Below are 24,355 nucleotides of genomic sequence, written 5' to 3' on the forward strand. Positions count from 1 at the left end.
GTAAAGAGCCCAATTGCCGCAGTCTCTCTCATTCGCCTGCGCTTTCCGATTGCTGGCTGCTCAGTGACGCTAACCTACAGCGCTCCCTTGCGTCAGCGCCGTTCCTTGTTTGCGTCAAATTGCAAACATCTTACTTAGGATTTCATCAGCGGCAACTTGCAAAACACAGTTCCCACGTTTTTCACTCATTCTTCGGCAACCTAAATTCTCACATTTGTCAAGTATAATCTCCACATTTTATATTGCTGTACCGCACCCTTTTTTTTCCCTCAGCATTGCCAAAGACACAACGGTATTAGATTCAAACCCCCAAAGTTCTGCCCATCAGACTACACCAATTTATGAAAACAGGGGCAGTCTTTGGACCGTCATAGTCAAATTAAATTTTCTGTATGGCAACTCGGCAACTCAAACGCTACATTACCGACGCATTTTTTTTTCCATCTGCTGCCTAATTTTATTATTCGTTTTCTTTTGGGACAACACTATCTGATGTTTGTTGAAAGCCCTGTTAGTAATTAAAAGTTGCATGAAAGTTCTGAGCAGCCACAGGGTGTCTAAACCAGACAGTATGTGGGCCTTGAACTGCCAAAGCATCCTTGGCTTTGTGCTTCGTAGTATTAATCACATTTACATAGCATCTTTCAAGAATTTAAAAAATGCTTGAAAGGTGAAAATGCAATAAAGGACAGGGTTGTCTCACCTTAGCCACCATTATTGTGTAGCACCCAAATGAATGAGGAACAGCAGCCATTTTGATGAACGCTCTCCACTTATAAGATGAAGATAGGCAAGAGGCAGTGAAGAATGATAAGATGATAAAGAATGGTCAGATCACAACTTGTACATTTTATCATTTGCTTATATGTAGTGTTTCAGCACCCAGAGACTCTGTTGTAACACCTGAGAGCACTGGCCACAACTGTGGCCCCCAAAATCAAGTCAAGAAAAAACACTGACAAACTTCAGCACTGACAAACTTCAGGTTTCTCTTTTTTATAGTTCAGCTCAAATGTTTCTTTTTGTCTGGGAAACAACACACAGGTCTACAGAAAGGAATCCCATCACCACAGTATGCGTCAAGAATATACGCTCTTGTTTTTGTTTTTCTTTTTAGCTTTACTGACAGATCTTAGTAGTCTTACACTTGACATGTGCCTTAAACTTTTAATGTTTGTACACAGATATCCATTTTAAGTGACTGGGATGAACACCAATTCTTACGCCATGTAATGGCTAAACCAGAGAACTCTCCTCAGAACACATTGAAAATACTGCTTTAAAGTAACAATTCTTCATATTAAGCACACCATGAACAATTGCTCTTGCTATATTTTCTTTGTGCTTCATGTACTCATTTCCCATACATCACACCGTTATCCAATTTTAATCATTTTTCAGCGATACAGACATCAATCCAACATTTCCAAGAGACCTTAAAGGACACATAGGGCTGTTTTCAGAAAAAAAAGTCTGCAGTTTACCTAGCAATTATATATGAACACATATCTAATCAGATTGACATTCATTTTAAGTTTACTGGACAAAAGTCACCATGTATTTGGAAATAAACCCCAGGGAAAGTGTCAGGTTGGAGAGAGTATGGTGCCCTAACAGCTAAATTAGACATCCAACCAAACACCAACTAGGTTTTTGTCTTAGAATAACCCTAGGTGCCTTTTAAGGAGGAGGGGGGAGGGGGGGAGAGAGAGAGACACATAAATCTGGACATATAATTTACTCTAATTTCTAATTTTACTCGTTAACTTCTGGAGCTGACATTCTCAAACAGCGGTAATAAGAGCTGAGGCAATGAGATGTTTAAAACAACGTTTATGGAACCAGACGTGCCAACGACACACAGAGGGCAAGTTTCCACCCTGCACTCACGTCCTGATGTCACACAACAGGCTGATTGATATGCGGTAAATTTATTTTCCAAAAAAAAAAAAAAAAAATAGGAACATGCCATGGTGGCGGATTGAGAGTATTACTGGAAAGAGTCAGACTGCCTAAATAACATCAAAGAATGGTCGAAGGGGGTGGGTGAGGGGGAGGGGGGGCTGGGGGGGGCTAACATCTCAGCATCGTGGAAGCCTGAGACAAGCAAGGAAGCTGCAGCAGCAGTTAGTCAATGTCCATCTCGGGTAGCTTGTTGTCTGTGGATTCGGGGGCCGGCTGGCTGCCCGCGGTTCCTTTCTCGGGGCTGGCTGGCTGGGCCTCCGTGTTCTCCTGTCCATTCACCGGCCCGTTCTGCTCTGCTGCCTTCTCCTCCTTGGGGGGCTCCACCTTGGGCTTGGGCTTTGAGACGATGGGGTTGCAGGCGGAATACAGCTCCTAACGCAGGGCAACGACAAGGAGGGCGCACACTGTTAGGACGTCGAAGTTACCTCCATGAATTAGTTAATCGTTGTCTTAAAAGGTTAATTGGCACAGAGGCTCAACCCTGGTCCTGAAAAGCTACAGTTTTCATTCCCATCCAATCACTGAACCACCTGATTTGAGTCATATCCATCCTGGTTGTTCAGTTTGAAATTTTGCCCAGTTTTACGTCATCCTTCCACCGGCCTCTTCAGCTAATCCTGAACCAGGCAGGGAAAGCACGGTTATCCTTCAAACTGTCAGTTGGCATTTCACTGTCTTTTGCCAGAGCCTAACAAGGTTGGCTGTGCCATGCCCTAGGTATCCCGTTTCCATATTTCACATTATTGCACAAATGACTGATAGAGAAAAGCTGCATTTTTTCCACATGCAGCTGTATCTGTTACCATGAACTGAAATAAACATTTGAAGCAAACATAAGGTTTCCTTGGCTTTTTGGCAAAATAGCCAGTTAAGAACCCATTAACGGATACCTAAATGATGAATACAGCAATTTTGTGTACTTTAGCCAGGGCTTAAGTGAAACATGCTCTACTCTATCCTACTTTGTCAACATAAACAGCTAAAGCTACACAGGCTACGAGATGAATTGTCTCAAACGTAGGCATCTCTTCCTAATGAAAAACTAAATCAAAGTCAAACTTTTTCCTCACTTATGTAAAAGGAAGCTCACTTTCAGATTAAACAGATCATTTAAGATCAGTAATAACCCAGCGACTAAAACAATATGCTGGTACAGCTGTAGACCTCAAAAATGGGTATTACTGAGCTTACATAAGCTTTTCAGCAGATGGCAGTGGCCGCTGCAAAAAAAATATGCCAATTTCCACCTGACAGCAGGACCAAACTGAATCCTAAGCAGGCAATTACACCTGAATGGCATCATGCCGGGCACCCTGCAATATGGTGGAGGGCATACGATGACATGGGTTTAGAATGGCAGGTGAATCGGATTGACAGTGGGTCTTTGTGGGCTGCAGTGGGTCTTTGTGAGCACAGCTGAGCAGCCATACTAAATGATGCACACGGTAATGAACTGGGTGTCACCTACCCCTAATCCCTCTGAGCCTTTGTGCATCTACACAATTCAGTCTTACCACAGCAACATGCAATTCAACCGTCTGGTGCCCCGGCAAACAACAAAAAACTTGACCACTCTCCCCAGTGTTCAAGGTCTGGTGATTTCCAAGGGAGCTCCTTACACTTCTGGTAAAGTGTGCACAACCAGTAATATTATGTTTGAGTTTTCTCATCCCAACCATGAAAGATCAGCAGGCCTTGAACCCTTAGAAGAGGGCAACAGGCAACCCTGGATCCTGGAGGGGTGGAAGTGTTTCTGATAATCACATAATTGGATCACTTCTTCCACCAAAGGAATAAAGGTGGCCGTGTGTTTGAGGTACTTAGTATTTCACCAATCAGAAACCAATACTGCACAGGCCTGCAGTACTCCAGTCACAGGGGTGCCTGGCCTACAGGAGAGGACCGGAAGCGTACCTTTGTTTTCGACCGTATCTCTGTGACCTTCACAGTAGGGTCGAGGGCGAGATCCTGTTTGCTCTGCTGGTTCATTTTGCTGTTCATCCAGATCATGGCATCATTGACCATCTTGTCCACTTTGGTGACTTCGGCCTCATCCAGGTGGTCATACTGCTCCTCCTGGGGTTCAGAACAAAAGAATACTTGGATTAAGCATAGTAAACTAGAGAACACCAGTCATTTCAATCTCTCAATTTTCCCTACAATGGTCATGTGACCACCAGCTTGGATGGTGCAGACACCTTGGTTTTGAAGGCTTCGACAATTTTCATGTACTGCTGGATTTGTTTCCCAAGTTCCTCGAATGCTTTTGGTCTCTCTTCTGCTTCCATGTATCTGTCTTGGATGGGCTGGCCAAGTTTCTGTGGAAAGAATGCATGTTTATTTTTGTCATTACCAGGGGACTGGTTATTCCATAACAATTTGGACGGAGACAAAGGCCGGGAATCACCTTCAGTTCAGCCAGTTTATCAATGTACACTTGTTTTTGTTGGTCCTCTCCATCTTCATATAACCAGTTCTCGGTGTCCTCAAGTTTTAACGAGAAAGTGTCACGGTCCTGTGTTATAAAAAAAAAAAAAAAAAAAAAAACAGATCAATTTCTCACTAAACTTCTTATATAGAAAAAAAAGTCAAGCAAATGACCATTACAACTCTACATACAATTCCATGATGTGCACAGTGGCAATAAGTGGCAATAAAAGGCAAGATGTAAGAGAGGAACCATAGCGCAGTTTTCAGAATGACCGCACCCAGACCATCAAGAGCACCCGTTTTTCCAACAACACAGAGCTACATACACACATACCTATGGCGCTGTAGCTACATAGCCACAGTGCTGCAGCTACAGGACAGAGCTGCATAGCCACAGCGCTGCGGCTACAGGACAGAGCTGCATAGCCACCGCTGCAGCTACAGGACAGAGCTGCATAGCCACAGCGCTGCAGCTACAGGACAGAGCTGCACAGCCACAGTGCTGCAGCTACAGGATAGAGCCGCATTGGCACAGCGCTGCAGCTACAAGACAGAGCTGCATAGCCACAGCGCTGCAGCTACAAGACAGAGCTGCATAGCCACAGCGCTGCAGCTACAGGACAGAGCCGCATTGGCACAGTGCTGCAGCTACAAGACAGAGCTGCATAGCCACAGCGCTGCAGCTACAGGACAGAGCTGCATAGCCACCGCTGCAGCTACAGGACAGAGCTGCATAGCCACAGCGCTGCGGCTACAGGACAGAGCTGCATAGCCACCGCTGCAGCTACAGGACAGAGCTGCATAGCCACAGCACTGCGGCTACAGGACAGAGCTGCATAGCCACAGCGCTGCGGCTACAGGACAGAGCTGCAGAGCCCTGGCATAGGGTGGCTGGGAGGAGACACTCACCGCCTCGTTCACAAACTTCTCCAGCACGCCGTGCAGCTTGTCCCTCATCTCGTACACGTACTCCTCCACGCAGTTCTTGGCATCGTTCCGCTCCTTCTCCAGCTTGTCCTGCATGATCATCTTACCCTGCGGAGGAGAGCCACCCATGCAAAAATTACACATCACTTCAAAACGGCTTCAACATCTCCAATACACACCCCCAGGCTGGCTGTTTGAAGTAGCTGCTGGAGGCATGGGCAATTCCCTCCAATAGCAGCTTTAATTTGATTTGTGTTAAATAGCCTGTTACAAGTGCAGACTGAATCAACAAGTAGAGAGAAACACCATTACATTTCATATGGAGCAGGAAACCAAAATTCACTCCTCTGCTTGACCTCCTCAATGAGACTGAAATATTGCATCTGCTAAAGCATTTTTCCCTGATTACATCATGCTTGTATGCTTGTTAGATGTACTGTTAGGACCAGGAACACATTTATACGAAGTGGTGGCGGAAGCAGGAGCTTTCAAAGTGGTGAAAAGTCATTCATTCATTCATTCATTCATTCGCATACTTCATTTGTGTGTAAAGCGCTTAAGTTAGGAACCGCTTGAGATATTCCAGCATCTGCTAATTAGCCCGTTCAAAACAAGTCATATAAATCAAGAGTGAGAAAACAAAATGGCCTGAAGCGAAATCGAAACCACCCTAAAACTATTCAGCAACAACTGCAGATTCGTGTAGTTGCATGAAACGTTACCTCATTCTCCACAAAGAGATTGAGCATGTCGTTGGCTAGCTGCCAGTGCAGGCTGTTCTCTATGGGAAGGTCCACAGTCTTTGTTTTGACTTTGGGTTTCTTGGCCTGTGGTGGCTGATCAGTTTTCTTCTCCTGTTTGCCATCTTCTGTTGTAGTCTGGATTGAAAATGAAACATAAATATCCATACTGTTATGCATACATTAGTAGAGTAAAGCATAGCTCTCCTATTAACCCTTTGTCTGGGAATGTCCAATTTTATGCAAGCATGACTGTAAAAGGTTTTGCATGTTAAGAGGACCAATACATGCTGTTCCCCTAGAATAAAATATTAATCCTTTAAATTGCACTGACTAAGAGATGCACAAAAGAAGGATTTTCCCATACCTCCATTTCCTCAGTCTCAGACTTCTTATCTTCATTCTCTTTCTGGCTGTCACCTTGAGCCTTCTGCTCCTCCTGGTCAACCTGCATCTTGTTCTGGAGAGAAAGCAATTCATGTTTATCAACGACCGGTTCCTCAAGGACACGGGCCAAGAACAGAAGTGCGACAGAGAACTCCCGCGTGGGGCGTGAACCTCTGTGCCGATCGGCACGCCCAGGTCGCTCAGCCGGGGTAATGTGCACATGCACTCAATTAGACAGATTCGGCAGCGCTGTCAAACCCTTCTATTCTCAGAACTGACATCCTGCGCTGTTGAGACTTGCTGACTGGCTTCTGTGTCACTGACTCTTCCTGCTTTTCTGCTGAGCGGGGGATTAGTTTGTGAACCAAGCTCTTCCTCTCTGCAGTACATAAGAGCACGGACAACCTGTAACAGGCTCGGGCACAGAACGGGCGGTCCTTACCTCTTCGTCCTTCGTAGGCGTGTCGGTCTCCATGGGCTCCTCGCCCTCTGCAGATTTCTGCACCTCCACCAGGGAGGCGCTGGACACGCTGAAGACCCCGTGAATATTCACCCGGACCTTCACCTTGACTTTGGAGCTCTCGCCCGACGCCTGGGGAACCACCTTCTGGATCATGAACTGACCTGTCCACCAAAGCACAGCCGTTAAGATTTTGTGCGCTCAGCTCCTTTCTGGTTCATTTCCCTCCTGACCCCACACACTTACGAATTCAATCCCAAGCAAAGTCATTCCAAACACTTTCACTTTTCCAAATCCTCCATACCCCACCGCCTGAACAGTCACCATTATGTGGTAATTTCCCTGCCCTCAACTGGCAACCCTCACAGGCATCCTAATGGTACAAGCTTCTTCATGCCACAGACGCCAATGATATGCCCCAACCTCGACTCATCCACACTCTAATTTTCTTGTAGTTGCTCATCTTTAGAATAAAGCATACTCTGCAAACCAGGTGAGTATTGTGCTCAAGTGGCTCAGGTGAATCACCCTCAGGATATTTCTAGTCCCACCCACAACCCTCTGGTCGTGATCACAAAGACTCCACATCACTGCCCTGTCCATGTTATCTTACATAATGTATCAACTTATCCAGGGTGAAGCAGCACTGAATACACTATTTAAAACACTGCTGAGGCCAAGCTCATATACCAGCTCAAATTCATGTACACTCAATGTGTATGATAGCAAAGTGCCTCTCAGGGATAAAAACCCATCATCCTGCAGTGCCACATACTGCCTGACCCCACTGCTCTCACCACACAGGAGGAAAGCTTGAGAGAGCCACATGAGAGCAGGTTTACCAGGAACATCAAAGTCATCCATGAACCGCTCTACTCTGAGTGGTATGCGCGCTGGGCTGGCCATTCGAGAGGCGAAAGGACACAGGAGACACTCATGCATGTTTTTCTGTACCTATTGTGGGATCCGGATAGGGCAGCTCCTTAGGGGTGTTGTAGTAGGCCTCCAAGGAGAAGGGCTCCTTGCGGTAGAAAGTTAGCACTTTGGAGAACGGAGCTGCATGGTTCTTTGGGAATACCTCACAATCACTGAAAAAGGAGCACATTAAAACAGTCTCAGCAATGCCATCGGTTGTATGTTATGCTTTTAAAAATTTTATTAATTAATTGATTGATTGATTAATTAATTTTAAAAAACAGGGCGGAGGCCTTACCTCAACCCCTCCTCTGCTGCAGAGTTCCACTTCAGGGAGATGGGATACGGGACCACATCAGTGATGGAGAACTCCCTCACTTTGAACGCAGGGGACAGGATGGCACACTGTGGAGTCATGAATTATACAACCCAGTTAAAAATAAAGCACATGCTTCATGCAGCGCTGTAGTGCTGTTAAAACAGGGCCTTTGGTGGTTCTGAGAGGAAACCCAGGGAAAGCACTTGGTTGGGACATACCAAAAAGGGAATGAATGAATCAGCCTAGTACAGACACACTCAGCATGCGCCCCAACACTGTTCACTTGGTCATATATATATATATATATATATATTATATATATATATATATATATATATATATATATATATATATATACACGTATATATACATACACCTTTTTTTTTTTAAATGGACACAATGTGTAAGCAGAGAAAAATGCACACAGGTTTTGTATAACATGCCTGAACACAAAAATGCTTTTGTAGGCCGCTGGTTCAGACAGCTGAAAGGAATGCTGACCTGCAGGGCGCAGCCCCTGGCCACGGCCTCGTCCGCGTTCAGGGTCGTGCTCAGCTCCTTCCCGAAGAACTTGCTGACTCTCTCTTTGATAGCAGGAATCCTGGAGGCGCCGCCCACGATCTCAACGGCGTAAATGTCCTCCTTCTTCAGCTCTGAGCGGAGAGATAACAGATAGACATCAGGCGCCGTTAACATCCTGCCGGGTCCGTTTTCAAACCCCCACCGCATCCACCCCCCCCCCCCCCCACCCCCACCCACAACTACACCCCCACCCCCGGAAGGCTGACGCTTGTGCGTGCCTAAGGCTGAAAAGCTGCAGTTACTCACTGGTCTGTTCCATGACGCTGCGCAGAGGAGCCTCCACTTTGGCCAAAATCCCCGCGCACATCTCCTCAAATGCGCCCCTGGAACAACACGGTAATGAGATATTAATAGAAGCTGTTTCAATGCGCCGGCCCTATGTCATGATGCGTTTTCATGAATGACGGCACCGTACACCCCAATCCCCCTTAAATTACACCCCACATGAGCTCGACCAATGAACTTAGGGCTAGGGTTTCTGTTTCAGTCGGCTGACCTGTTGAATTTTGAAGAGACGTCGATGTCATTCATAAAGCACTCAATGTTCAGGGGCAGGTCTGAAGAGTTGGCGCTCATCAGCTTCTTGAGTTTCTCGCACTCCTGGTACAGGCGTACCAGGGCCCTGGGCTTGGACTTCACATCCAGCTTGTACTTCTTTTGGAACTCCTCGCAGAAGTGATTCACCAGCATCTCGTCAAAGTCTTTCCCACCCAGCTCTGGGTCAAAAGCTGTGGCAAGAACCTGAAATGCATTAGCCCAGAAAAGAAAGAAAGAGAGAGAGAGAGAGAGAGAGAGAGAGAGAGGCAGGCAGAGTGAGAGGCAGGCAGAGAATGACAGGGAGAGAAAGAGAAAGATGTGGGTCACACTTCTCAAGATTCTGACCTGAGGCCATGTCACACATATCAGAAACATCCAATGCCTCCCGCTCCGCTCTCACCTTGAGCTTTCCTTTATTGAACGCGCAGACCGACACCTGGTATCCGGAGTGACCGATATCCACAAACACCACAGTCCTGGGCTTCTCCTCAGGGGCCGGGAGGTCCTGTTTATAAATTCCATATGCCAGCGCCACTGCAAGCACAAGCGGAAAAAGGCGTCACGTCACCCCTGCGGAGGAATCCGTGCCTCCGCCCCGACACCCCAACGCTCGCCGGGAGCAGACTTACCCGCAGTCGTCTCGTTCATCAGCCGCAGGCAGTTGAGGCCGGCGATCTGAGCAGCATCGATGACAGACCTCCTCTCGGCATCGGTGAAGAAGCAGGGAACCTGGAGAGGGGCCATTGGCTCATCCGTTACTCCAACAACCACAAAAAAGCACACATCCACTCATCCTGCATAGTAATGTGGTGTAGTGGTAAGGAGTAGTGCTTATAAACAAAAGGTTGCTGGTTTGAATCCTTGCTAGGACACTTGTACTCTTGAACAAGGTCCTTTACCCACAACTGCCTTAGTAAAGATCCATGTGCATAAAGGAGTAAAACTGTATTGTGCGCCTTTCATCTTTCAAATTCATCTTTGCTTCTAAAATCTCAATCACTGTGTCAATTAAATACTGTATATTGGTGTGCCAAAGTGCCCCTGGAGTCCAGACCAAAAAATAAAAATTATTCCAAGGGGAACCGCTTTGACCCATTAAAAGTAAAGTTAGCTTTGATTGCCAGCGGCTTTTCATTTACAATCTGAAAGCTGGCTTTGGGAATCAAACACTGTATACTGGTGTTCCAGAATGTCCCGCGTCCAGACCTAGAACCAAATTCCAGGTGGACCCAAGGTGACCCATTCTAAGTTTAAATAAATAAATAGTCACAACTCATTAAATATTCATTTCCTTGCAACCCTTGAACGATTTACTGTCACTTCACTAACAGCGATAATACGGCTGCAGTTGCTACGCTCCAAATTACTTCTCAAGCAACCAAATTTAATTATTAACACCCGATTTTAACTCTGCAGAAACTGAAACTGTGCAGGGGAAGAGCAGCAAAGTGCTTACGGAGATGACACAGTCGGCCACTGGCTTCTTCAGCGCCCCCTCAGCAGTCTCCTTTAGTTTGGTCAGCAGCATGGCGGTCACTTGCTCAATACTGAATATCTTCTCTTCCTCCATGTACATCACCTTGACGCAAAATGACAACATTCTTCAGGGACATTTATTTTCCACCACCGGATCGTACTTCACGTTCCTTACTGAACTCTGTGCAAATCTGAGGTGTTTACATAAAGCACACTGTCGACATATAAAGCACACAGTACATTCAACTACATGGGGAAAAAACCCAGCTGAAACGACCTATAAACTACAGCAGCAGAACAGTAAAATGCTCTGGGGCAACTCTGTCTCAGAGGGCTGTTCTCAAAATGGAGCTCACAGCTGCTGCACTAACTGTGATTCCTACTGCCTCGCCCACCTCTCACAGGGCTCATTCTGTATGCGCGTTTGACCTCATCGCCTTTCATTCGAGTAAAACCGCAACAAACTTCTCCCTAAGAGGGGGGAATGGCTCAAATTCCACTTTTGAAGTAGGGTGCCCATGCGTACAGGTGGTACAAGTGGTCACTTTTCTGACCACCTGGCCTCCCTTGAGTCATTCAGAGTAAAAAAAAAATACATAAAATACTATACTCAAGTCTCTCTCATTAACAGAACATAAAAAGGGATGAGGTCAATTGATGATTCATTCGTAGTGAATGTACAACAGTCCTCGTGACTCTGAACTGACAGGGCTATCCTGGGACCTTAGGGATAAAATGCAGCTTCCAGAGACTCTCTTACTCCAGTACAAACTCCTATCACTTCAGGCCTGATGCACGACCTGTTCGTTGGTTACCTTAATGCCAGTTGTCCCCGTGGGCATTTGGGCGAGATCGTAGACAAGGCTGGACTTTGAAGACTGGATGTAGGGGTCAGTGTAGGCCCTGCCATGGAAACGCTTGAACCCTTGGACTGTGTTCTTACAGTTTGTGACAACCTGGATCAAAACAACACTCTGGGATTAGGTTTATTTCACGGGACCTCGATGCTTCATGCACTACACAGGCTGAGATGCTGAAAGAGTCCAGCTGCCACAAAAATGGTAGCTTACATCATAAGCAGAGGGTTTCAATTAATGTGCATTTTCTTCTACAATTAGGCATCTTATTTATCCTGCATTTCTTTGGCAAAACTGACACATTTGATCCACATGAATGACAGTACTTAATATGCTTTTTACCATTTAATTATTTCAACTTATACATTTTATTAAGCAGCATCACAGTGAGCAACTTTATTCTCCTAAACAAAGCAAATAAGGTCATTCATTATGTCACACTGCACCCAAATGTGTGGCAAGGGCAAAACCACAGCATGTGTGCAAGCAAGGGCTAAACATCAATATTGCTGCATCCAGCTGAAAAAAAAACACAGCATCAAGTGGCCATCTGTTAGGCAACATATCTAATAACTGTCTCTATTGCACTATTGCACAGACTAGTGACAGCATTTTTTGCATTAGGTGACGCAGTGATTACGATGGCTTACCTGGCTTTTCGCTGCTGCACCTATTGAACGATTACGAGGTCCGAAGGACACACACGCTCTGGAAACACAATGAAACGAAGTTCAAACTCAACTTTATACATACATACATGTATACACACACACTTTTTACGTATGTTTTTTTTCTATTGATGATCCAATGATTGCTTTTAAGAGGTGGCAAACTAAACAGGTGTTTATTACCAGTACACTGTTTCAAGGTAGCAGGGAATATGCAAACAGGTCTGACAGGAAACTCAAACCCCAATCAGGAAATATGTCATGAACAAAATTGCAGTGTTTCACACAGATATCTCACTGTGAAAAAGGTAAAGAAAGAGGTTTGTCCCTCCAAACAAACCCTGAATTCTAACATACATTTTTAGGAATTCCAACAGACAGACAACAGCGATGACTGATTAATAACCCTTCGAATTCACATATGCCTTTTCATCTTTGACATACACTCTACAGCCATAGTGAAATACACTGGAAAAACGGAACAAACGTCTCTGCACGCACAACGCTTACAAATTATTCTGCCAGGCGACCGTCTCGATATTTAGATCAATATTACTGGTACAAATTTCCATGACGAGACCCTATGAGCCACCTGTAATGGCAAATGAACTCACACGATTAGCCTAAATAAAAGAACACGAATAATCGTACTCAACTGGGGGAATCATGGATTTCAACTTCATCACTTAGGTGGAAGTAGTAAATACAGTGAAGAAATTGGAAAGAGCTTTGGGAAGGGTCAAGTGATAAAAACAGCAAATTAATGAGAGTTATAATTATAAGGTTGATGAGAGTTTTCAAAAGCAACAGAGGCTCTGGAAAAACCCGCTGACTGAAGTACCACGCTAAAGGAGGTTGAACGACCTCTGTCGGCAATTTGTCAATCAGTCTCACTTGTCAGCGGTCTGGGCCCTCCTACTTCATTGTACCTGATATCACGTGGCTAGCACAGGTAACTATTATGTAGTATAATTCATACCCAACACCGACCCGACAGCCCATTCATTACAATATCAAAAATAATTTACTAAATTTCTTATTCAATTCATTTTACATGAAAATCAGTCGTATCGACTCTACGTAATATTTATGAATCTCAAGCTACTTCGTCAGCTATCTTATAAGATGGTCACTCTAAATATGCGGAATATCTAGTCTCTAGACCGCTAATGATCGTTAGCTACGGTTAATTCATTGCGGCGGCGATGGGCCATCGTCGTCATCGTCATCATCACCACAAAGAAAGATATTCTAAAGAACGCGTTCTGCTTATCGTGACGCAGACGGAGCGCAAGTATCATCGAACACTCTCGAAAACGAGCTAGCTAAAACGAACTAGCTAATGTAGCCCGACTGGCTGCTTATGATGCGCCACTCGCTACAACTACTACAATTAGGCGAATTAGCATAAATTAGCTAATATGCTAACCTGAATTTTGGAACGTTTATCAGCAATTCCCTTTGAAATTAATATGTAGTTATGCATTATTTCTTCTGAACATGTAGGTAACGTTAGTCAACTAACTAGCCATTTTTACCCATTTTAAGATTCAGATTCTGGTCATGGTTTGCTAAGATGTTTACTGTCCTATGTCCAACTTGAGTATTTCGAATCCAACGTTTCCTAGCAAGCTAGCTCCTTGAGTATCCCTAGTCTCGTTAGCTAATAAGCTAACTCAGGCCACGCACCAGGGACTACTAGCTAGCCGGGTATCTCACGCTCGTTCGGCAGCTATCTACTGCTAATTTCCATCATTTCGTGACTTTGCAAGTTAGCTAACCTTACACTCAAACAAAGAATAGCATGTATCGTTAGTAGGACTACTGGTAAATATATACCTAGACTAGCTAGCTAATCAACTGCCAAATAATTGTGTAAAAATTAACACTGATGTACTGCACTCACGTGCGCTCTGGTCATCCGCACCGTTTTTCTTAGCTAGCTTGGCAAGTAAGCTACTGCGCAAGGCCGCAAAACATATAGCTTAGCCAGCTAACATTTCTGTTGAAGCCAATTCATGGTGCATGTTAATAAAAAAATCATAAAAAGGAATCTGTAAAAGACATTTTAATTTGTACTTACGGTGTAGATCGGTCGCTGTACTCATTGGCTATGGTTTCTATTCCTCCGGCACGAGCAACAGCAACATAGCAGCTCTGGAAGCCGACATCAAATCCTACCACTGACATCTTTCACTGTAGCTATCTTAATTGATAACGTTAACGTTAGCTAACTAGGTAGCTAGAAGAAATATCTCACTGTACTTGGATGTCTTTGCTCTAAAATAATAAAACAGTAGAGTAATGCTCAAACTAAACCACGATGTATAAAAATATAGAACGACTCGAGTCCTGGCTTATACAAATGTCTTTTTCATTGCATTATCCACTTCACTGTTAACTGCTATACGGTAAACGCCGGCCGCTCGTTTGCTGCGGGAGGTCTCATGCTAAATCTCACGCTCTTCTCGCGAGGTTTAAACTGTTCTAGACGGCTCTCGAGTTTTCTACAGCAAGGGCGTGTTGTCTAACCTGGCTTGTACGTTCACTGGCATCAGTTCAGCGCAGGCGCTGCGAAGATGCTCGGGATTTTTTTTGTCATCGATCTGCATGTGCTCTACAACTGATGATGAAATGGGTGCGATTATAGATCAGTGGATTTGTGTATCGTTGGCTTCAATAAACTGATGCCCGTGGTAACAGGCTCTTCTCAGTGTAATGGCAACAAACGGAACATAACAGTGAGCCTCTCCTTCACTTTATAAAATGTGAGCTGGCTACACATTAGTTCACTCATACAACATAGCTTAATTTAAAATCTAATACTATATTGAAAAATATTACACTTGTTTTCAATAATGGACTTAGGGAGGGCGAGAAACACGTGACTACTCCTTCTACCCCTCACTACGCTAACAATAATTTTTGCCTGCATGTGCGCAGTATATACCAGTGAGTGTTGCACAGGGGATGGGATTTTCAATGGCAAAGATGATGAGAGACACCGGAGTGTCAAAGCAATAAATCTACTCTACAACAGAGGTCTTTGGAAAATAGCCATCTGTTTGTAACAAACTGTCATATATCATTGTAACACTACCATATAGATTTGGAAAGCTCTCTGAATGACTCACCAGATCTTCCTTTTAATATGTTCTACAATAGATGAGACATTAAATTTAGTAAAATAGAGTAGTGGTTGGATTTGGGCCATTTCCTTTATGTTCTACTTCATTCTTGCTCTTTAGTAACATTACAACAACAATCCCACTAAAATATGTGTTACGGTAATACTCCCAATGTGGCATTAGGCCTAATCTACAATAAGGATAAATTGGGAAAACAATAAATATTAGTGAGTAGGGTATGCTGCAGACCATCTGGATATATAATTTATAATCTCTCCTGAAGGATAGGTGCTCTCCTATGTTTTATTTAATATGACCACTGAGACTGAAGAGTTAAACAGCATGCAATAATTTTATAGTAACTTTAAATAACCAATAAAAGGAACATTACACTGTGCATATTTCTAATCTCCTGTGTCAAAATTCATACAATATGGCCACCACAGCTCTCCTATGCATTTGGCCTTTGTCTGCTTCTCTGCCCATGCCAATATTGAGGTGAGGATCAAATGACATTTCAGCATTTAATATTGGGCTTCAAGGCTGAGATTGTTTTGTACAACACATGTTTGACCAAAAGTAACATACAGTAAATGATTATATTATTACAGTCCTATAAGTTTATTGTATTAAGGTTCAATGGAAGAGCTACACAAGAAACACTTAGAGTATTGTTCATAGACAACACATATAAGCAGACTACAGAACAGATGTTATACCACACTATTACATCATTGGCATTTAGCAGATGCTCTTATCCAGAGGAACTTACATCAGTTACAGTTTTTTTTTTACAATGTTATCCATTTATAAAGCTGGATATTTACTGAGGCAATTGTGGGTTAAGTACTTTGCCCAAGGGTACAGCAGCAGTGCCCCAGTGTGGAACTGAACCGGCAAACTTTGGGTTACAAGTCCTGCTCCTTAATGACTATGCTACACTGCCAACATAAGCAGAATTCACATTTTACTGAGATGGATGTTTCAAACACACACACCATCAGTCATTGCACTAAGCATAACTGTACAGTTCACCCTAACATCATTTCCTGGTTCATGGCAGTGTTCCAGCCTAACCAGAAAGTCCACATGATGAATTACTAATAATGACAACAGACAGTGCTCTCTTGTGAATAACTACTGTTCAAAAGTAATATACTGTAAATGGTTATGTTATTTCAGGACTATACATTTATATATAAATAAGTAGACTGCAGAGTAGATATACTCAGAATTCACATTTTAATGAGACAGATGTTTCACACACACACACACACACACAGAGAGAGAGAGAGAGAGAGAGAGTCAGTCAGTCATTTCATTAAGCATAATCGTATGGTTCACCCTAACACTGTAGTCTAGTTCATAGCAGTGTTCATCCCGGCCTGACAAAAAAGTGCATATAATCAAATTACGAATATTGACGACATTGCTGACTCAGTTAAAATTCACAATGGTGTTTCTAACACAATCACGTTACTTCCCATGTAAAAAAAAAACATTGATCGTGGTCTTTTACGTCGTAAATCCGCTGCAACGTGCGGCGGACATGACAAGACGGCAACGCATCCCAGTGGGCGACGCTGCAATGGTGAGCAGACGTAGCCAGCTCTTGAAGATTCAAGATGGCGACGCCCATGCACAGAATAATTGCCCGTAGGCAGGCGTAAGTTTTTACTCATTGTTTTGAAGTTTAATTGAATGTGGTGTTTATTAAAATTGTGCCTAATTTTCAGCTCATGTTGCTGTGTTCTACATATAGTATTTATCATGCTTTCAGTGGCGAAATGAGTAATAAATATTTCGTGAACGAGCACCAGCGAATTGTCACTGAAGAGCCTGTAAGCCAGCTGTCTTGACTACAAACTTTGTTAATGTTAGCTAGCTAACCGTTTAGGCCTGTAGCTTTTTAGCCGTGCTGTTTATAATTGAGCTGGAGGGTTCTTTTCCCAGATGATGTGGAAAAATGTGTCATAACCAGATATTGCTACCTGGTTAGATATTTTATCTCGTATTGTCCATGTGGTAGCCAGCTAGCGATAGATAGCTTGCCAGTAAATATTACAGATTCATGGAGACTTTTTGTTAACCAGGGAAGCAAATAAGCAACATGTTCGGTGCCAGAAGTGCTTGGAATTCGGGCATTGGACATACGAATGCACCGGGAAAAGGAAGTACCTACACAGACCTTCGAGGACAGTAGAAATGAAGAGGAGGCTGAAAGAAAACGAAAACCAACTGGCGGTCATGCCAGGGTGGGTAACGCTAACCTTTCCATCCTGGCGTTAGATAGCCAGGTATTAGTAACCACTATTGTAAACGTTTGCTAAATCTGTGGCGAACTAGCTAGTCATATCACGACTGTGATGTGCACAGGGTGATCGGCTGCCCAGAGGTTTGTTATTTTAAACAAAAGCCCGACTGCGTAGTTTCAAAAACACATACATACACTGAATTAATTTACTACGATGAACTGGTCACACGGTTTCTCTAATGCTAATGTAGATTGTTCTTGAAGTCCGCTATGTCATCTCAAAATCAATTAACTGCCTCGTTGTCTTCTCTAAAAGGCGACTGGGATCGCTAACTTCACGGATTCAACAAAATAATAAAACAAAATTATGCTTACGTAGTGTGCAAAACATAATTTAAGACAGGAAGTAAGTGTGTGTGTGTGTGTGTGTGTGTATAGACTGATTTATAATGTGGTGAGTATAGGCCTGTAAGATTTAGAAGTGATATTTCTGAGGGTTTTGTTGTATTATTTCATTTCATGCATGTTTCTGTGTTTCTAGTTGCATTTCTTAAAAGAAAATGTGTGTAGTCAGGGGACTGAATGTAGTATTGTACCATATAAATGTCACGCTGGACTCCTTTTAGGAGCAAGAAATGAAGGGTTGGGTTGCTGTCCCGTTCTTCAGTTCTTGGAGGAAAGGAATCGTGAAGCCCTCAATAGGTGGTTAAAGGAACCCATCCTTGCATCTCATTATTAAAAATTACATTTTAAACACACAATGGCAGTTTAAATGAACAGTAGTTAAGCAAGAAGACAGTTCCAACACTCCCTGTTTCTTTCACAGTAACACAGTCACTCGATCTGCAGATAGGATGCATAGTCAGGCTTTTTGTGGCCTGACCTCAATAGGATATCAAGAATACCGTGTTCATGAGATCTAATCAGGATATTAAATGACTGACTAGTGATCCATTTTACCCATGTGGGCTTTCTGGGCTAGATGGTTGCTTCCAAGCTGAAAATTTCCCCCACAGTCTTTGTTGAATTGTAAATGTAATTCTTCTGGCGATATAAGCTACTGGCAGGTGAGCACTATTGTATTCTTCGATTGTGGGTTAATAAGGAGCACTGAGCATCTTAAGGAGATAGTGGAGAATTGTGTGCCTTGTCACATAAAGCTTTGAGTGACCCAGTTCATTAATGAAGAAGTATATCACATTTTTATTGGCCACAGGTGAGGTGAAAGTCTTTTACTAATGACTGTTTGACTACTTATGATCACCTTTCATCCTTTAGATGCAAGAGAGCACAGGGCTGACAGAACGCCCTCTGTTAATCTGCGTGTCTTTCCCGTTTGTCAAAAGTTAATATGTAGCAAAGGCGATCGTATAGCTATGCCCTGTGTGTATGTCTGTTGTGGGCAATATCTTGGATAGGATAGTTTAGCATAAAAAGGGACGACTAACTTTTGTGTTACTGTAATTAAAATTCCATTTGTATTGGTGACCGATACTGTATTTTATAGATGTATTTCATACAAGTACACTTGTTACACTGTATGTGAAAGACACGTGTTTCTTCCCACAATATGTTGAAGGGTAGCTGACAATCTAAAACTTGATCTGAAACAACTTATTTAGCGATTTTAAGCTGTTGCGGGTTTGGAATAGAGCATTTTTGGTTTGTAGAAGTACATGTGATTCTGTTTGTGGTGTTGACTTTACTCTTGTATTGCACCCTGTATTTAAAGCTCCAGAGCTCTTGGAGCAAAGGCAATATAGCATGGGATATCATCATTATTGTTACTGGCTTAATGCAGGTGCACTTACTGTATCTGTATTTATGGTCTTTTACAATGCATAAGACATTAAGAATGAACACAACAGCTGACAGTAACCTGTAATAAAATGACATTTGAATAAAATTGTGGGATTAAAATATTACATTTATCAATATTAAATCCTAATCGGTAAAATGTTATCATGCACCAGTTTTGGAGGAACTAGCGGTCTTTGTTGTGTGTCTTACAGGGTTGTTGAAGTATTACCATTAAAACACTGGCAGACAGTGCCTCTGACATTATCTCAGTGTTCTGTCAAACAAAGTGATACAAAATAATTTAAACAGGAAATGCTAAAAAAAAAAAAGAGAAACCAGCTTTCAGTGGAAATGTGTGTTTATTCTAAGTAACTTACATTTTGAATGATCCTTTCAGAATATAAAATTTTTATGACAAAATCAACTTTAGTCAATTCTGGTGTAATTTAAAATTTATAGACTTGAATATCCCTAGCCTTTACCGTACAGTATTGGGCTGAAACACTGTTACTCTATGTGAGTATAGTAATATATTTTGTTTATATGAATCTGTCCCACAGACCTGGAAAGGAAGGCTCTAGTGAGAAGAAGATGAAGAAGAAAAGGTATTGCGTGGTTTAATTTTTTTGTTTATGTTTATTTTCCCCTCACAGCGCTTGAATGTTAGTTGCAACGTGCCTCCTTTTGCCCCACCTCTTTCAGGACGAAGGAGTCGAGCAGCTCCGGCAGCAGCGGCGGCAGCAGCAGCAGCAGCGATACCGACAGCTCGTCCAGCGACTCCTCCTCGGACAGCGAGGACTCGTCCAGCTCGTCCTCGGACAGCAGCGACAGCAGCAGCGACAGCGAGGACAGCTCCAGCTCGTCATCTTCCTCCAGCAGCTCCAGCTCCGACTCCGACTCGTCCTCCAGCAGCAGCAGCTCCAACGAGGGGCCGCCCAAGAAGAGGAAGAAGAAGAAGTAAGAGAGTGGGATTGTGCTGTGTTCTGGAAGCGGAACACCAGCTCTCCTGGGATACTGTTGCCACGCTCAGAGCTGTAGTGTTCCTTAACGGTGGAATCTGGTGTCATTCGATTGTGAAAACTCTAACACAGTTTCCTCTCACGAGGCCTTTTTTCTTTTTTTTTTTTTTTTTTCCTTGACAGTTTGAAGAATGGTGTGTCTCGCTCCCTCTCGTAACATCCATGTTAAAAAACGTTTCTTCTCCCCCCTAACAAGGAATATGAAGATCTCGGCGATCTTTTATTTTTCCTGTTTACATCTGCACAAAGTTTCAGAATTTTGTACAGATTGTAGAATGTCCAAAGCCACAAGACGTTTTTGCATAGATGTTGAGATTACACATAAAGCTGAGTTGATTTTTCAATATGAAACGTTTTTCAGCATTAACCACCACAACACATAGACATTTCAACGTACGCTTATTGGTTGGAGCAGAGAGAAAAAGTAATACAGGGTCTGGAAACCAGTAAGATTTGATTGTATTGCTATCTTTGGGGAGGTATTTTATGAACAGCTATGTATTTTTTTAAATACCATTTTGCTTAAGATGTATTTGGTGGCATTCTACATAAACAGTTACAAAAGCCACATATGTTCTGCATGTAAACTTGTAAAGTTTCTGGCATTTAAAGCAGATTCTGAAGACTGTAAATAATGCACAACATCTTGAGGGATTCCCTCTTAATGTATTGTGCATGATGTCTTAAAGATTTTGTTTTCCAAGAAATGTTGAATTAGGACTCCTCTGTGTTGAGATATCTCCTCTCCTGAAGCCAGTATATGAAGTCAGAAGTTTAAATTTGGCTTGACCCGTTTCTTCATGGTATCACTTAGCTTGCTGTGCTTGGCTTGGGTCAATCTGTTCCAAAAATTGTTCTGTTTTAAATTATTCCCGTTTCATGGTAGGTTCAGGTGTTCTTTATACCATAGTTTATCTAAAAAAACTTGTCAGTGGTGTGAGATCAACAGCACAACCATTATCTTGTGCTTTGAATGACTTTTGTAGTTTTGTTCAATATCAGAATGTTTAATGAAAGTCATTGTTTTTTATTTTTATAATGCTCTCCGATGTCAAAATAAAATATACTACAATGTTGCCCTTGTTAATACTTTGAACATGGTCTGATTTTTCTTTAAACTGAGTTATTTACTCACTACCAAAGGAAGCTAAATCCAAGTGTTGACATTACATTATTGTCATGACATCATTACATTATTTAGCTGACACTCTTATCCAGAGCAGCTTGCATAGGTTATGGTTTTATCAACTTAAACAGCTGAATATTTTACCTAGGCAATTGTGGGTAAAGTACCTTGCCCAAGGGTACAACAGCAGCGTGCCAGCTGGCAATCAAGCCAGCAGGCTTTAAGTTACAAGACCTGCTCCTTACCACTACACCACCCTGCTACCCTGATATCATTAATTTTAAGAATGTGGTTTCCAACATGCCCACCATGCTAGGGAGTGGGTGCCTCAGTGAGGCACATGAACAACACACATACTGTCTGACACTGTCAACTGTGCTGTTTTTTTTTCCCCCCCAAGAGGTGTTGTTTTACAAAGCATAAGCCCCTGGAATGTTGCAGGATTTTAAGGTGAGCCATGCAATTATAATAAAGTCCATTCAGTACTCGTGGACAAACCCGTAGACCCGTGTTTCCCAACCCTGCTCCTGGAGGCACACTGTCCTGCATATCTTCTATGTATCCTTCCTGCTTGACTAAATCAGGTGTGCTCAGCTAATCAAAAGTGCCACTGATGAGTTCAGTCAGGTAGGTAGAGCAGGGATAGATAGAAGATATGCAGGACGGTGTGCCTTCAGGAGCAGGGTTGGGAAACGCTGCCGTAGACTGTCATCAAAGCTGTTTTAACTGTACAATTCTGATATGGCTCACAATGCCAGCATTGCAGCTATCATCAATGAGGTGACAGATGAGATTAGGTTAGGGGGCAGAAGGGTGTGGAAGTCCTCCTGGGCCCCATGTAGTATTTTGGGAACTGTGCTGCGCTGAGCAAGAGATATTTGCCATTAGGCTGTGTTTGAATTCTGAAGACAGCGCTGGATTTATTCCTTTTCATTTTGTGATCTGCTGACTCGTGTCTCAGTGAATCTGACCCACATAACATTCTCAAATCATTACTTTTGCTAAATCTCAAAATCACATGTAATTACTGCCCAATTTACCTGGAAATATATGTTTCTGAAATTTGGTCATATGTTATCAAGAGATGTATGTTATAACTGGATCAAAAAATGTGGTCTTTGGCTCGGTTTGTTGTCTTTTTGGCCAATGGTAAATCTCTCTAATGCATGTCATCATTGACCACACTCGTTCACTGTTGTTCAGTTTTACATGTGGAGGGTGCCGGTCTGAGACACTCATCCTGTGGTGGACTAAAAGTCACAAATTAATTTGGAATGATCCTGTGGTAATGTAATGACTTAAGTTGCACGTGAAATTCAAATTTACCAAAAGAAATGGCACGTCAACATTCCTGGAACACCTGAATATATTTTCATTGCAACAAAAACAAATTCCCCAGCACTGCCACTAGAGGGTAGTAAAGTTTAAATGAGAGTGCCGCTCTTGAACAACTGAAAGGAAAACAATTCTCAGTATGTCTTACGTGACATGCCGTTCCTATTATGAACCATACTGATTAATGTACTCAACATAAATAATATATAGTATAGAAATCTTGCCATGCTGAACACCGCCACTGCATCTAAAATGGCAAAAATCTGTCAATATTATGAAAATGTGTGCTATGAATGTATCCTATTGTTAACATGTACTTCAAATGTATGGCTAAGTATTCTCTATCTTTTACAGTAGATTCGTATTTCAGCGTAACTTCTACAGACTTAACGGAAATTATATATAGATTCAGTATTGCCATTACAATAATGAATTAATGTTTTTTTTTAAAAAAGAGTCGTTGATTTTGGCATTAATTGAACACACCCCCGTCCCTTGTTAATGCAGACTTTTTAAAGGGGTTACACTGACATTTTGGGCACGAGGCAGCGGACAACAAAATTTCACTTCAACAGTTACCAATGTAACAAGTTTGTCAAATGAATTTAAGCAGCCTTTACAAAAGATGCATTCTTTGCCAACACAACAGTTATTGCTGTGTTCTCAGTCAGGACATACACTGTTACTGTGATCTGCAGTTAGTCACGTTCTTTATATCGACAATATATATTACTATCACAAATTACTATTGTGTATTTCGTATAGTTTGAGAAACTACATAAACTTTGTATCAATACATTTGTTTTTTGTCTTACATCATTTTTCTACGATTGATCGGCATAACCATTTTATCATTTTCACTGTAGTTTCTCTTTTTTTCGTTAATCAAACCGTATATACTCCTTATTCAGTAGAGATAAGGGACATCTTACTCTACAAAAGATATTATGACAGATTTAGCTTGCCATCGTTCATGTTTTCACAAAACATTTTATAAACTAAAATTTAAATTTTCAATTTGAAGATACTTTTTTGTAATAGGTAGCAGTTTTGAAAAAACAAGAAACCCTAAAAGAATTTAGCAATTTAGGCCACTGGCCATTGCCAAGACACTCTTCTTAGAGTCTATATCGTTGTTATTTACTGTAATAAACCCAAAACCACTTGCTTGCTAGCTCGCCAGGTAAAACACTTTACATGGGAAAGTTGCACGCCTTCAAGGTAAAGGCACTGTGTACGAGGGAAATACATTATATACACAAGAATCTCGTTAAACTGGCGATAATTCACCACTGGATCTGCAAAATTATCCTCATAATGTCACAGCTCAATTACTTCTCAACGTTATGTGTACTACCATCACATGACCCTGAGAGCCTGGAGATCTTCAGCCCAGCGTCCGGGTCACGTGACGTAGTTTAGAAGCCGAA

The 24,355-nt window shown here is 42.5% G+C and overlaps 2 protein-coding genes across 2 annotated transcripts; one reads left to right on the plus strand and one right to left on the minus strand.

The window, feature by feature from the left end:
• Window positions 1-2,046: 2,046 nt before the first annotated feature.
• hspa4a (heat shock protein 4a) lies at window positions 2,047-14,724 on the minus strand. The gene is made up of 19 exons (XM_036524238.1): window positions 14,347-14,724; window positions 12,246-12,303; window positions 11,554-11,694; window positions 10,719-10,841; window positions 9,892-9,991; window positions 9,663-9,796; window positions 9,222-9,466; window positions 8,972-9,048; window positions 8,645-8,796; window positions 8,123-8,229; window positions 7,864-7,997; window positions 6,892-7,073; window positions 6,430-6,522; window positions 6,045-6,200; window positions 5,305-5,430; window positions 4,373-4,480; window positions 4,164-4,283; window positions 3,880-4,041; window positions 2,047-2,337 (listed from the first exon to the last, which is right to left on the minus strand). Exons 1-19 carry the CDS (start codon window positions 14,451-14,453, stop codon window positions 2,128-2,130), a joined length of 2,535 nt encoding a protein of 844 aa, XP_036380131.1. The 5' UTR covers window positions 14,454-14,724; the 3' UTR covers window positions 2,047-2,127.
• Window positions 14,725-16,936: 2,212 nt separating this feature from the next.
• On the plus strand, window positions 16,937-21,537 carry zcchc10 (zinc finger, CCHC domain containing 10). The gene is made up of 4 exons (XM_036525561.1): window positions 16,937-17,057; window positions 17,485-17,646; window positions 20,006-20,050; window positions 20,148-21,537. The coding sequence occupies exons 1-4, from the start codon at window positions 17,017-17,019 to the stop codon at window positions 20,404-20,406; spliced, it is 507 nt and encodes a 168-aa protein (XP_036381454.1). The 5' UTR covers window positions 16,937-17,016; the 3' UTR covers window positions 20,407-21,537.
• Window positions 21,538-24,355: the final 2,818 nt, after the last annotated feature.

The sequence above is a fragment of the Megalops cyprinoides genome, chromosome 3 (genome assembly GCF_013368585.1).
Source record: "Megalops cyprinoides isolate fMegCyp1 chromosome 3, fMegCyp1.pri, whole genome shotgun sequence".
Lineage (NCBI taxonomy): Eukaryota > Metazoa > Chordata > Actinopteri > Elopiformes > Megalopidae > Megalops > Megalops cyprinoides.

Excerpts from the sequence above, each read along its gene's own strand:
- hspa4a (XM_036524238.1), bottom strand. The coding sequence starts at position 14,453 with ATGTCAGTGGTAGGATTTGATGTCGGCTTCCAGAGCTGCTATGTTGCT. Across the intron at positions 7,998-8,122 it reads GCAGCAGAGGAGGGGTTGAG|TGATTGTGAGGTATTCCCAA; the intron begins GTAAGGCCTCCG and ends CTCCTTTTTCAG. Across the intron at positions 6,201-6,429 it reads CTGAGACTGAGGAAATGGAG|ACTACAACAGAAGATGGCAA; the intron begins GTATGGGAAAAT and ends TTTTCAATCCAG.
- zcchc10 (XM_036525561.1), top strand. The coding sequence starts at position 17,017 with ATGGCGACGCCCATGCACAGAATAATTGCCCGTAGGCAGGC. Across the intron at positions 17,647-20,005 it reads CAACTGGCGGTCATGCCAGG|ACCTGGAAAGGAAGGCTCTA; the intron begins GTGGGTAACGCT and ends TCTGTCCCACAG. Across the intron at positions 20,051-20,147 it reads AAGAAGATGAAGAAGAAAAG|GACGAAGGAGTCGAGCAGCT; the intron begins GTATTGCGTGGT and ends CACCTCTTTCAG.